Source organism: Pollachius pollachius (genome assembly GCF_949987615.1).
Source record: "Pollachius pollachius genome assembly, chromosome: 7".
Lineage (NCBI taxonomy): Eukaryota > Metazoa > Chordata > Actinopteri > Gadiformes > Gadidae > Pollachius > Pollachius pollachius.
Window position 1 is genome coordinate 11,619,779 of NC_136940.1, and position 15,261 is coordinate 11,635,039.

The window sequence follows — 15,261 nt, forward strand, 5'->3', positions numbered from 1 at the left end:
GGATAAGATTAGCCTTTAATGAAAAGTTTAGAGCTTCAATATTTAGAAGTTTTAGGCCACCATAGTCATAATCATTGTATACGTACTTTCTTTTTATCTTGTCTGGCTTGTTATCCCAAAAAAATGATAATATTTTCTGTCCATATGACTTAAAGAGATGCTCTGAAGGGGTTGGTAAGCTCATGAACAAATAAGTAAATTGAGACAACCAATGAGTTAATCAGCGAAAACGTACTTGCCATACAGTGTGAACATTATCCCCTTCCAAGGTTGTAGAGTTTTAATTAATTTATTATTGAAATTCACATTCATTATTTCAGTGATGTTCTGTGGTATGTGGATACCCAAAATGTCTACTGGTCCATCAGTCCATTTTATGGTAGACTACAATCCAAAGAAAAATTGTTCCCTTTAAGCGACCAAATTCAAAGAACCTTACATTTCTAGTAATTTGGTTTTAGACCCAATATCTTCGTAAACAAATCTAGATCATTTGTCAGGGCTTATAAGGAGGACATTTCAGGAGATAAGAAAAAGTTTGAATCGTCAGCATTCATTGATACTTTCATAACTAAATCAAACATTTCCAAACCCTTAATATTGTTGTTTGATCTTATTTCAATAGCTAATATTTCTATGGCAATTATGAAGAGATACGGGGACAAGGGGCAATCTTGTTTGACTCCTCTTAGTAATGATACATTTTCTGATAAGTACCCATTATTTATAACTTTGCAGCTTGTATTGCCAATTTATCAGATTCGCCAAAATTAAAAAACGAAAGGCTCTTATAAATAAAGTCAAGCCTAACTTTATCAAAAGCCTTCTCAAAGTCTGCAACAAATATGAAACCTGCTTTTTTAGATGTTTCATAATATTGAATTACTTCCAATATTTGTCTTATGTATTGTCGATGTATCGCCCTTTGAGAAAGCCAGAATGATCATAATGTATAACACTTGAGATTACATACTTGATTTGAACAGCTATGCATTTGGCTAATATTTTAGCATCACAGCACTGGAGTGCAAGAGGCCTCCAGTTCTTTAACTGCTCCGGGTCTTTATATTGGCCACTTGGGTGTTGTTTCAATAGCAAAGAAAAGAGACCCTCTTTTTGAGTATTAGAAAAATTACCATTTTTATAAGAAAAATTAAAACAATTCAGCAGAGGAGTCTTAATAAGTAAAAAAAAAAAAACTTGATATATCTCCACTGGAATACCATCGCCCCCTGGAGTCTTAGCAGACTTAAAGGAGTTAATTGCCTGCTGGAGTTCATTTTCTGTGATTAAACCTTCACATCTTTGAAGATCAGTTAACTTAAATGTATAATCGCTGGGGAAAAAATTGTTGCAGGAATCAAGTGGAGCAGGTGTTGCTTGGAATGAAAATATATTTGTAAAATATTTGGCTTCCACCCTTAAAATTTCTATGGGTGATTAGAGATCTTTTGATTAATTTCTCATCGTTAATTTGGATGCATTCTTTTATGAGGAATTTCTATGTTTCATGTTAAGAAAGAATTTAGTACACTTATTACCTTTCTCCACCCAATCTGCCTCTATGTGTTACTTTATTTTTCCTGCAACAATCTTTTAAATTCTTCCTGTTTGTCTACCAAACTATTTAACAATTCAACATTATCTGATCTGTCTGCTCATAGAAAGTTAAAGTTAAAGTTTCAATGTCTTTTTATCAAATTTGTTACCTTTTGTCTAAACATTTTAGATTTCCGTGATGAGAATGCAATTGAGTGACCCCTAAAGGCAAATGTGAATGAATCCCAGACAATTAAAGGATCAGCAGAGCCGGTGTTATGTGAGAAATACTCTGTGATAAAAGATTTTGCTTTGGTTATGAACATCTGATCAGTTAATAAAGATTGATTTAACTTCCAATATCCTGAACCCCGTGGGAATTCAGAAATTGTGAAATTTAATGTTATAAGGTGGTGATCAGATTTGAATCGCTCAGTAATATCTACTTTATTTACTTTTGAAATCATAGAGAAGGAGATTAGAAAATAATCTATACGGCTGGCCTGATTGGCACTCCTCCATATAGATTTAGACGTGTCTGGATTTCTTAGTCTCCAAACATCTACGAGATTAAGTGTATCCATAGTTTTAATTATTTCTGTAAGGGCTCATTGATGATAGATAGATAACTTATTTCCTTTTCTATCCAGTGTATTATTGAAAACTGTATTGTAGTCACCAACCATTATTGTGTAATCGTAAGTACCTTGTAAATTTTGCATAGTATCACAGATTGTTTCAAAGAAAGCAGGATCATCTGTATTTGACCCATACAAATTAACAAGACAGATCTTTTTCTCCTCCACAATCATATTCAAAACCACCCATCATAAGGGTCAGTCTGAACTGAGGATATGGTATAGCTGAAGTGTTTTCTAAGTAATACCATTACTCCCTTGGATTTTCTAGAACCATGGGGAAAATAAATGGGTCCCTCCCACTCTTGTTGCCATAGATGTTCAACGGCAGCCAGAGAGTGTTTCTTGCAGACAAAAGACTTGATAGTTCATGTTTTTTAACCAGGTAAAGACATCATGCCGTTTCTTATATTCAGCTAACCCACTTCAATTATAACTAGCTATAGTTATTTGGTCGAAATCGCCTCTTTAATCATAACTGCTGCTGATAAAATGCTCCCAGTGGCTTCATACATGACCCAACTGATGACTGCGGATAACACAAAGAAAAATGTAAAAAAACACATAACATAAAACAAAAACCCACTCTACCCTCCCACAAACCACGATGGTCTGAAAGAGAAACAGCAAAAACAACAACAGTTCAAACTCAGACTAGCGAGAAAAAATATATATTATATCCATACAAGAACCTATTCTAATCGAGTGTTCTTGAATGTAGCCCATTTCACGCGTGCTTCTGTTGCTAGGAGACCGGAGACGCGTGCCAGGATCAACCCTTGTCCATGTCGACTTTTCCCGGTAGTTCCTGTGGCTTCGGCTGTTGATCGCTTCTGTACAGTTCTTCGTTTTTTTACATAGAGTTTACATAGAGCTTATCAACAACTAGGCGCACTTTGTTTCCTTTTTGCTTGAGAGATTTCATGACTGGAATAAGTTTTCGTCGTCTTTCCACTATTTCCACTGGATATTGATTGTTCAGATAGAACGATGTGCCAACGATGTGTGTTCAGATTCTTACTGAGGACAAGGACATATTCCTTATATTTAAAGCTTGCGAATTTCACAACCAACGGCCTTGGGTAACTTCTGTCTTGGTTTCAGGGAGCAAGCCTATGCACTCGTTCTAATTGAATCTTCTTGACCTCTTCCTCCCTGATTTTGAGATGGTCCTGCATGAACTTCTTCACAATCGCCTCCGATGTTGCGCAAGTTTCCTTCTCTTTCTCAGCAATCCCCATGAACAAGAGATTATCTCATATTCCTCTACATTGCAAGTCCAGTAGGCTGTTTTTTGTCTTTAGATCTTCAATAAGAGCGTTATTGGGTTGATTTGGAATTAGAGCTACCTCAGCCCATGCATGTCAGAGCAGCCATCTTGGTTCCCTTGTTGCAGCCCTGGTGTTGCACCTCTCGTTTCTCTTTTGACTAATTTTGAACTGGAATTACCACATTAAAATGAAGGGCATTTATTTTAAACAGCCAGCTACAACGGTCAGCCTGTTATCCAAACCTCTGGCTAAATACGGACCATGAGCAAACTAACCATAGGGATATTTATTCTGGCATTAAATTTATATTTCAGGAGCGAGGCTTTATTCAGCCTACATCGACATCGCCTCATTTATATTTAATAATAATATAAATAGGAGAGTTCACTCAGGTATCTTAAATTGAAAAAAATTGAATATAAAACCGAAGCTTGACTTTACCAGCCTAACAATTAATTATCTTTAATATTGTCTATGGGGTATTATGTTTGTCTTTGGTGCAAGGGAATATCGGTTGGGGATGGTTATGATTTACGGTTTCAGTCGTTCAAAATGTTTGGTTCATGTTGGGTTCTGTTCTTTGTTTTGGGGGATGACTCAAGACCAAATAGAGGACCGTTACTGACTGACGACAGGACGGTGATGTAGACTGAGGCGGTGGGTTATGGCCTCGGGGAAGGAAATCATTCCTAGGCAGATCCTGATGTGTGCTGACGGATATCCAAATAAAAGTCTCTCCGGTGGATTGCGCGGCGTATGGGACACAGGTTCAACACGAAAAGAGCACTTTGTCTCCGAGTCATCGCTATGTTTCACGGTATAGCAAGCCACGCTCTACAGTATGCTGCAGCCCTGTGGTCAGCCTCACTCTTGGCATAGACAGAGCGTACAGCCGGTGAACAGACATATAAGCCATCCCATAATAATTATCCCAATGAAACAGTTGAAAGGATACCGTGAATTCATGTTTATGTCCCTAGTACGTTCTAAGGTGAAACGGGAACCCGACCCGATCTAGTCACCCGTCACGTTAAAAGGTGATGCGGTGTGTCTAAAACTAAATATTTGATGGAGGTCAGGTTGAGTTTTCACAGGAGAGATGTGTTTGCACTAGTTTCATTGACGGTGAGGCGTGTTTTTTTTCTTCTTACTACTTTGTTGTCTCTGTATTTTTTTTATTTATCGATTCACGGTAGTTGGCAGATGTTGGATCATTCTCCGACACTACATGGCAACCATTCCTAGATTGGTGCAAGCTTCAAACAAAGTACATTTTCTCAAATACGATTAGTCTAATAAACGTCAAATAAGGATTGAAGAGCTTGACACGCTTTGGACGTACCAATAATTAGGCGTGATTAAGCTTATCTCTTCCCCTCCTTTGGTAAACCGAAACCTAGCCGAGTGGTAAAGGCAGTATGTTTTTAAGTGCGCACATATAAACCCTGAAAGTATGTGAGCTTTGTAAATACCCAAGGTGAACTGAATATGACTTAAGAGATTAACCTAGTAATAACACAAGGTGAACTGAACATGTCCAAAGAGGTGAACCTAGTAAAACCACAAGGTTAACTGAACATGACTAATTAGTAAAAACACAAGCAGATAGTGTACTGACCGCCATGGGACTGGAGTGGGGGTCGCAATACGTGATGAGCTCGTACAGGGTCATGCCGAAGGACCACACGTCAGACGCCAGGAAGAACTTACGCTGGAGCAGACACTCTGGGGCATACCTGACACACACACACACACAAACACACACACACACACACACACTTATAGTACAACTCTGCACATTATGCCTATAGGCAGACACATGGATATAAGCCACCTACTGTTTCGTTTTTTTCAACTGTCTACTAGGATTTAACTTTACATTAGAAGTCAAACAGACAAGGACAACATTCCTTCAAATACATCATCACCTCTAGTGACAAAATATTTAAAGCGCTGGTGCTTGGAAAGTGCAAGGACTTCACCAGGGACCCGGAAGCCAATATTCCATGCAGAAAATGACGCAATCACAAAGATTTTGTCTTTTAGGCAGGCTTTTATTTTACAGTACATGTTTTTATTTCTGTATGTGGGTTTTATGTTCTGTATTAAATACATCAGCTATACTGAACTATTACTCTATTTCTCACTTATTTATTATTTGATAAAAAATATATAGCTTTTATGGGGTAGATTACACCTGTTAACCTACAAAGCAATGTGACTTTGTGTGAAAACTGCTTCATTTATACACACTACTACTTCTTTACTGTGGAGCGCGGAGACTCACCAGAAGACGGGGCTGTCGTGGTCGTCATTGACCTTGTAGTATGTCTTGTTCTCCTTGATGCTCTTTGTGAGGCCGAAGTCTCCGATCTTCACCGTCGACTCGTTCTCCACCAGCACGTTGCGCGCTGCAAGGTCCCGGTGGATGTAGTTCTGGCGGCCCAGGTACTCCATCCCCTGGAGAAACAGGCACAGACACGCATGCATAGACACCCGTTCAGGTAATTATATTTTGACAGTGGCGAAGGGTGTAGGTAAACAATACAGGTCCTAAATTACATCCCATGTGAGCGAGGTTCAGACTGCAGCACTGTGTGTCTGGTGTATGACAGTCCCAACAGTGTGGGTACCTTGCAGATCTGCACGGCGTAGCTAATCAGGTCATTGATGGTCTTGTTCCGGTGGCGGGGCAGGTAGTCCTTCAGACTGCCTTCAGGAAGGTACTCCATGATAAGCTTGATTGCCGGGCTTCCTACACACACACACACACACACACACACACACACACAATTCACAATGAACATGTAAATTAATATTAAAGGGGACATATTATGAAAACAACTCTTTTCCTGGGATTTGGGGTGTTGTTTTGGGTCTCTGGTGCTCCCACACGCATACAAACTTTGAAAAAAGTCTGTACATGATTTTTTAAATGTGAGATATGCATTTTTGAAAGTACCCCGCCTACAGTTACCAAACGAGCGAGTCAGTCTCGGCGCCCCCTAGGAAGGTAGCACACTTGAATATTACCTCCCACTTCCCCACTCCCCTCCAATCACAGCATAGCTAAGATTTTGTGGAACAGCGGACGGGCAGCTCAGGCGGGGGGAACAAGGCAGTAGGCCGCCAGCTCATCTCCGGGAGTACAATCCCTTTCTCTGCCAGACTGCCGCCGAGCTCCCCCCGCCGGAGCTGCTTACGAAGCTTTGGCGGCAGTCCGGAGGAGGAGACATGGAGGAGAAAGGGATTGTACTCCGGGAGCTAAGCTGCCGGACTGCCACCGAGCTACCCCCGCCGGACCGCCGCCAAAGCTTCGGCGGCGGTCCGGCAACTCCGGCGGTATTCTCCGGGAGCTGAACTGCCGCCGAAGCTGGCCGGTCCAGCAGGGGGAGCTCGGCGGCAGTCCGGCAGCTCAGCTCCCGGAGTACAATCCCTTTCTCCTCCATGTGGCGGTTCATGGACTTCAGAGAGTCAAGGCCAAAGTTCCTTTCCCCCAATTCTTCTCAACCATGGCTGAGATATCCCCCACTACGAGTCTTTACTTGTTGTGGAAGTACCAGAGACGTCAGACGCAGTCTTTATGATTCATAATATCATCCGAGGCGCACATAGCTTTTGGCCGTGATATTAGATATAATATTATATAAATACCCATATATTAGGGATGGGCATGAGAAATCGACTACTCGAGTACTCCTCGTTACAAATGAACTCGGTTGGTGGACAGGCAAACTCGAGTTTGCATATACACACACTGACAAAATGAAGGTTAATCTAATAAAGATTTCTGAAGCAAATGTATCAATTTTCTGTGCGTGCCACTGGTGCGTGCTGTGTGCACAAAGCAAATGAAATGTATCAAATTTCTGTGTGGCGTGTGCCGTGCCGTGTGCACAACGCCAGAATTCAAAAAGTTAAGAGATGGCGGTTAGAGCAAAGCGCAGCGAAGCATGGAAATACTTTACAGAAATAGGAGAGCCTAAGGTGAAATGTAAAATATGCCAAGCGAAATTGAGCTACAGAGTACTACAAGTACTATGCGGCCGGCAACATATGCTCCTGAAACACAACGGTGAGTTCGGGAAAGCAGTCCCGCATCAACCAAGTATGTCGGCTATTTTCACCGCCGCAAGACGCAGCTGTAATCCCGGCCGTGGAGAGAAGATCACAACGCTGAGTAATTTTTAGTTAATTTGCAGCTTTAAATTATTTGCAATGGTTAGGCTACTTGTTTCGTGTTTTTTTTAAAAACGTTACAGGCCTTTGTTCGACGTGATTTAAATTGTGAGACGCATATTTATTTTGTAAGGAAAATGTGTTTTGAACATTTGCAAAAATAAATTATGAATACTCTGATAAGTGACTGTTTTGATTGAGAATAAGCATTACATGTTTGGTTGGTAATATTGCCGTTCATCATTAGGCCTATTCATGCTGCAGATACGTTGCATTCTAAAAATAGATTAGATTAAACAGGTACTCGATTGATCCTCGAGGAATTCATTCAATCACTCGAGTTTGGAATTTATTACTCGTGCCCATCCCTACCATATATAATATTATTATTATTATTATTATTATTATTATTATTATTATTATTATATAGATATAGAGCTCCAGGAGTCCGCAAACGGCAACAATCCCTTCTCCTCCATGCGGTTCAGTCTGACAGCTCATTGGTCAATGGGCAGCAGCTCATTTGCATTAAAGATACAGACACCAGAAACAGCGCATTCGGAAGGGACTGAAACGGGGGGAATAGCGGTAGGCGATTTCTTTTCCTAAAAGCTATTTCCAGCAAACAGCTTCAAAAACATGTTTTCTGGAACTCAAATACTATGTTTACTTCATTGGAAAACTCCATAATATATCTCCTTTAATACAGAATGGGCTGTTCCTTTTTTTTAATGCGTATTCAGTTCTTGATACTCTTACTACTATTACATTACTATTACATACTCCATCATTGCATGTGAATCAGGGTAGGAAATTTACTTCGAATTAGATTGTGTGTGCGCGCCTCACCCTCCTCCTGGCAGATGCCCTTGTACTTGACGATGTTCTCATGATAGAGCTCCTTCAGGATCCCGATCTCCTTCCACAAGTTGTTGTTCTGCTCCTCTCGGTTCTCGGGCTTCAGGGACTTGACGGCCACCATCTCCCCGGTCCGGTCTCCGCGGGGGTCATAGCGGCACAGCTCCACCCTGCCGAAGTGACCCTACACACACACACACACACACACACACACACAGTATGACTCCATTGATAACCTAAACTACTAAACCTTTTCTTAGTAGTTTAGAGGAACGACGCGTTAGTCACTTCTGCCAAGGCTTCACCAACAAGCCAGAAGGCCTCCTCTCACCTCTCCAAGGTCTCTGATCTTCCGGAGGAACCTCTTCTCAAAGCGTGTTGGATCCACTTCCTGCGTGGGTACGGGCTTGATGGACGGGTCTGTGGGCGAGAGGAGGAAGAACGCAATGAGGAAAGACTCACATACTGATTCAACGCTTCAATTTCGCCACACCCAAATTCTGAGGTAGAGAGCTCCTATGACTCATCACGTGACCACTTGTTCATATCAATATGGATCATTATAATATCAATACCATGGCATTGGCAATAAATACCAATGCAACCATTCAATCCTGAATTTCATGGCTGGGATTAGTAAAGTACTATCTTATCTCATCTTAATATGCAATAGGTTGAAGGGGGGAGCTGCAGTGACCCTTTCTGCCCAGTAGATGACAGAGTTGTGTTGACACAGGGGCCCAGTGTAAGGGGCAGGGACAGTCTTTACAAACGCATTCCCTTAAGTAAACTCATTGGCATATGCCAAGAACTATTAAATCTCTTGCCAGCATTTTTTTTTTACATTTTCACAGCATCACACCACTCATTCTCTACCCTCTTCAGAATGTGGTTTGCAATACCCCTCCTTGGGAAGCGTTGAAACACGCCAAACATTCAAAGCATGCAGAGCAGCGAACCACCATGCATCTTCCTGCTCCATCTTGCCCAGATTACCGCTCTTATTTGAAGGCCCTTTTTTACGTGCAATGCTGTCGTTTTCAGATTACTTTAGGACAGATGTATAACAGTGCAGAATACAATTGCAATATCCAAAACCCATTTTAACACTGTACTGCTTTGGTCTATTTTTAAATCTTTCAGTGGAACGTGGCTTACAACTTCCGCCTTCCTGGTACAACAGAGACTATATATTTCATCATTCCTCCTTTGTATTGGTATTTCTCGGCTAGTGTTTTTTGTCGGGGTGGCCAGCTGGCACTCTGCGCTGTAGAACTGCTCCTTCTGCTCCGCACACACAAGTTATGGCATTTATTTTCACCTCCAGTACAATTTCATGTCTAACTTGAGTTTTGCAATATTTGCTGCTACAATGTCTTACATTGTCCCAGACAGCGGCGGGATATGTAAAATGATATGAGCTATCATCGTGACTGTATCATCATCATCACTGTAACAGCAGTGTTCGATCTCTATCTAATCCTAGAGATATTTCCTTCACCCATTTACAATTGGCTGCCCCCGCTGCATAGAAGATATTAAGTAAATGTAAATGTTTGATTGATGATGCTTCAATCTCTGTGGCGTTCAGTCTTCACGTGCACTTTTGCACAACACCAGTCCATGTGCACAAGCCATGCAAAGCTTCTCTGACACTTGTACATACAAAGTAGAGACCCAGAGAATCAACCCACACAAACGGATACATACTCTGTTCCACCAGCATGTCCATGTCTCTGACAATGGCCCTGAAGAATGGTCTCATCTTGGGGTCATAGTTCATGCAGTGGGTCATCAGCTGAGCAAGCTCCCTGCAGTCCGGGGTGGCCAGCTGGCACTCTGCACTGTAGAACTGCTCCTTCTGCTCCGCACACACAAGTTATGGCATTTATTTTCACCTCCAGTACAATTTCATGTTTTACTTGTGTATCTCAATGTTAGTGGAATATATCGTTTTCAGGGATGTTCCGATCCGATCCATGGCATCGCTATCGGTCCAATATTGGCCCATTACGCTGTAATGGATATCGGAGGGGAGAAAGAAATATAATCCGATTCGCGCAGCGTGTCACCTCAGGCTTCGTGAATAGTGGGGAATAGCCCCACTATTCCCCACTATTCACTTCGCCTTCTGCGAATAATTAGTTAATTATCACATGACACGCTGCGCGGATTAGATTATATTTCTTTCTCCCCTCCGATATCCACGCAAATTTTCAATGAAAACAATATCCGAGTTTGAGTTCTCAATCATGGGATATTGCCCAATATCCCGAAATAGCGAAGCAATCAAATTGCACCATCTTAGGAGGTTCACGTGTAGCATATACTAAGAACAGTTAGTCGTCAATTAGGCACATGCGCATGAGAGCTACCTGTTGAAAAACCATGTCAGCAGTGTGGCTGTATTTCAACCTTAAAGAAGAAAAAAGTGCAACACCCTGGGCCTGGCTGTTGCCGAGCACAATCACGCCGTCACGCGCCTTCACGTCACACGCACCAGCCTCGGCTAGAGCGGATCACAGCTGTTGTGATCAGTGGAGGCTTCTCCAGTGAGGAGAGGGAGGAAGATCCTCCTTAACATTGTTGAGAATAAAAAATGTAGATTGCCCAGACTATTAATGAATTAATGCCCTTAAATATGACTACTTTAATGCCTTTGTATATGTAATGTTTGTTTCCCTCGGTAAAGGGACATTATCACCCATATCACCTATTGACAATAACTTCAGGGAGGACGTTCCTCCCTCAGCCTCCATTGACTCCCATTCATTTCCCCGAAAGTGTTGGCGGCCGGTGAATAACATCGGGTTCAATGGGAGAGAGGAGGAAAGTCCTCCTCTGAGTGGGTGCTACTAGCTAAGGGATCTGGATCCCGCCTACGTCTGTTGGTTGCGCTATGAACCAATAAGCAGGAGCCCTGGCTGCGGAGTAGCCTTGAGGGAGGGGTTATCCCCTCAAGTCTAGGCTCCGAGAACCAACAATGGACCTATTAAAGAACCAACAAACCCGCTCAGTCGTATGCCTCGTTTCCACCGAGCGGTGCGCTACTGTTCGTTGCGGTACAGTGAGGCTCTGTTCGGTTATATTGGCGTTTCCGTAGCCCGCGGCCGGGCTGCGGAGCCCATGGCCGGGCAGGGCTGCCCGCGTCCGGGCTTCGGAGCCTGCAGCAGGGCCGAGCTGCGGAGCCCGCGGCCGGGCAGGACTGTCTGTGGCCCGGCTGCGGAGCCCGCGTTGAGGATTAACTTGATCTATAAATTAAGTCCCTCAATCTTAATTGGCTTAACACCATGACCAACATTCTGAAACATCCATTAACATCCACATTTGCCTCAAACGATGTTAGGCTTACAACCCATGAAAATAGTTTTGAAATAATGTTCTTGTTCTTTTAATTGTTTGTTACTCTGACCATTCTGTTTGATATTGTGGAAAAGGATGTTAGTGAATGATTCAGAGCATGATGCATTTTAAATGGCATCACTTTTGCTCTTGTGTCTTTATTTTTCTTAAAACAATTGTAGCTGAAAATAAACAGCCAAATTACAACCAATAGCTTCAGTCATTGAGGGCAAAAATAGGCCCAATGCTAGTCCCAGATTCTTTTTAGTTGTACAAATCAAGAGTAGGCTTGATTTGACTAATTGGCTTTGCATCCTTTCCTTCTGCCCTTGTAGTCCAAGACATGCTGCCCACCAGCTTTCAAAGTACAATGCTGCCACTGGTGGATTTTTATCAAGTCAAATAATTATCCCTCCATGCTATTTTGTAGTTCCTCAAAACACCCTGAAGCAACTTGAGTCTAACATACTTATGCCACCAAACGCCACTAACAGTGCAAGCAGGCCAATGGCAACCGAGCACGCAGTCCTTCCTCCCTCACTTTAAAAACCACCAGCTGCCACTGGTTGTGATAGCCACAAGCTTAGCGATCACAAAAGCTAAACATTTTGGACGTACAATCTATTAAATCCATACAATGTTAAACATAGGAAGGGCAGCTAACCGCATCGACTCCTTGCAACCAATCACAAATCAGCTATTTATTTTTTTTAACGTTCTAAGCAAATGAGCCTTCAGTTGCCATCTTGTGCGGCAATCAAGGCTCATTTGCATTTAAGCAGCACGCACCGTGAATGAACTTTACTTCATGAAGTTCAACTTCGTATTATTTTATTAAATTATTTAAATGACAATTTTTCATGTCAAGAGTTTTATTGTGCAATTGTTCAGTAAAAGGCTGTACACAAAACACAATGAGAAAGACTACACATCTCGTATGTGACGTCACGCTCCTTGCGACTGGCGTGGACAAGACCGACAATCCCCCCTCCCATCGGCATAACTGAATCTTTCCACGTGCCCCGACTTAGAATGGTTTTCACCTCTTTCGATGCTTTTATCCTCCCCTTGGAAAAAAGCGGTAAAGTGGAGCAGAGAGATCGCCACGTCTGTACCGGAGTTCCAAGTGCGGGTGGTGACATATATCATTTGTGTCGAGAACAGCGAAGAGCTGTAGTGCACAAAGCGGCCTCACAGAAAACCTAACATTATCAAACTCCTGCGGGAATTTTTTTAGTTTTCTTTGCCTGAAAAATTATCCTTTAAATCCACAAACAAAATATGTGTAATCCGGGGCATATAAAGACTGGGACCAGAAAATAATTACTTTCTCTCAATTGAAACCCATTCATATTTTTCGATCTCATAGGTCCCATGGGCTCTACCAGAAGGGGCGTGGCTTCGCCACTCTATACGCACAAGCGCACACACTTGATTCAACCATTTCAAACTATCAGCTGTAACAGCTCAGCTATTCTATATGTTATCTCAAATGTATTAAAACTTTAACCAACTTTAACCAAAACTTTAGCTATTTGTTTAACTCTTCATTTTATGTTTCCAATCATAAACATTTTTTTTAAATGTGTGCATATTTACATTGTTACTCAATTTAATACTCTGTTCAATTCTTTTCACTTGATTTAAGCCCTTCAACTTTTCTTTAGTGAGATGTTTTAAGGTGGCTTATGGGCAATCATGAGCAAAATGGTTCCATGTATTTTTTTTATTATTATTTGTTCAAGAGTAAAACAAAGAATCTGACTGATATCGGTATCGGCAGCTAGCTTAAGCTATGGTATCGGTAGTGGAAAAGTGGTATCGGGACATCCCTAATCGTTGTAATCAATTATAACTACAATTATTTATACCATAACACTTATACCATTATTTATAATTAAATGATTCCAATAATATAATTATATCAATTCTTTATCTTAACAAAGCCTTTTACTGGCTACAGTTTCGTCCCCGGTAAAAACAGGCGATACACCCTTGATTTTTAATAGGTACGATAAAACTTGAAAGTGTGAAACCGGTTCCTCAACTTGGATAACCAACTGGTCTACGTCGTTAAGCATGTTGTGTTTCACTTGACTAGAACTTTTAGTGGAGCATTTACCAAAGCTGCGAGTTCACATGCCTATGCGATAGTTGGTGTGCTAATGTGAGTGTGGAAGTGAGCGGCATGTAAAATAGCGAGTGAGTACATGAGTGAATGCATGATTGTCAGTCTGTGAAGTGGCTTGGAGTGTAAGTGAGTGAGTCTCTGAGTGAGTGACTGAGGGACTAGGAGTTTGAGTAAGTGAGTGAGTATGAATGAGTGCATATGCTACCTACCTCCGTGAGCATCTTGTCCTTGAGGGGCACCTCTCCGTTGTAGCAGATCTCCCACAGGGTGGTCCCGAAGCCCCACTTATCAGCCGCCACGCTCAGGTTGTTCACCGTCTTGATGCACTCTGGTGCGATCCACGGGATGCGGCCCACACACTCTGAAAGAGGAGGAGGGAGAGGAAGAGTACGAGGAGGAGGAGGGAGAGGAAGAGTACGAGGAGGAGGAGGGAGAGAAAGAGTACAAGGAGGAGGGAGAGAAATAGTACGAGGAGGGAGAGAAATAGTACAAGGAGGAGGGAGAGGAAGAGTACAAGGAGGAGGAGGAGGAGGAGGAGGAGGAGAGCGATTAGAAGAAGGAGAGAGAAGAAAAAATAGGATGAGGAGAGGAGGAAGAAAAACAGGGCAACAAAAATCATACCTTATTTTTTGCCTAATAACCTTGGCTTTTTTCATTGAGCTACCATTATATGGCTGCCCATTCAGGACCTTTTACCCGTTACCCTTAACCATTCTGTTCTCCTTCCCTTGGACTTAGAGTTTTCACTTACTGGAGTTTGAGTTGTCCATAGCCCTTCAGTGGGCTTAGTTTAGGGAGTATCAAATGATGTGAGCCTGTGAAGCCTTTGAACACCCAACAAATAAAATTGACTTAAAAAAAAGTGTTTCAATGGATTCCTTTTAGTAACTTCTTACTGGCTTATAAGCTGGTCTTATACTTGTGAGCCTGTGGGAAAGCCTGAGAGCTTTTTCTGTAGCTGTGAGGTTGCCTGGTCACTAGCTGTGGTAAGGGTCTATTGGCTCATCTGAAGTGCTCCTAATTCTACCGACAATTAGGGTAAGATGCTGTGAGCCCCACATCCTTTTTGTTTGTTTGTTTCCATTATGGTTATTTGGATGTTACATATGAGATCAATAGAGGCTTATTCCATTTGGTAGAAAGATCAACGATAACCATCTAATAGCAAGAAAAAAATCTACATTAAGCATTAACAATCTATTCTTTAAGTTCCATAGAGAAGACCATAAAAGATTTGCTTATTGTAAAACTATTTCTGCACGTAACAAAGCTTTTATGCAGTACTATAATGTGTACACGACTT

General features: G+C 41.8%; 1 protein-coding gene across 1 annotated transcript in view; it reads right to left on the reverse strand.

Annotated features, from left to right (window-relative positions):
* Positions 1–15,261, reverse strand: part of jak1 (Janus kinase 1) — a 69,075-nt gene that overhangs the window by 8,848 nt on the left and 44,966 nt on the right. Inside the window, exons 17-23 of the mRNA XM_079739955.1 lie at positions 14,168–14,319; positions 10,196–10,346; positions 8,817–8,905; positions 8,477–8,669; positions 6,082–6,203; positions 5,736–5,908; positions 5,067–5,184 (exon numbers count right to left, since the gene is read on the reverse strand). Coding sequence (XP_079596081.1) covers positions 5,067–5,184; positions 5,736–5,908; positions 6,082–6,203; positions 8,477–8,669; positions 8,817–8,905; positions 10,196–10,346; positions 14,168–14,319 — 998 coding nt within the window. The remainder of the gene's footprint in view (positions 1–5,066; positions 5,185–5,735; positions 5,909–6,081; positions 6,204–8,476; positions 8,670–8,816; positions 8,906–10,195; positions 10,347–14,167; positions 14,320–15,261) is intronic.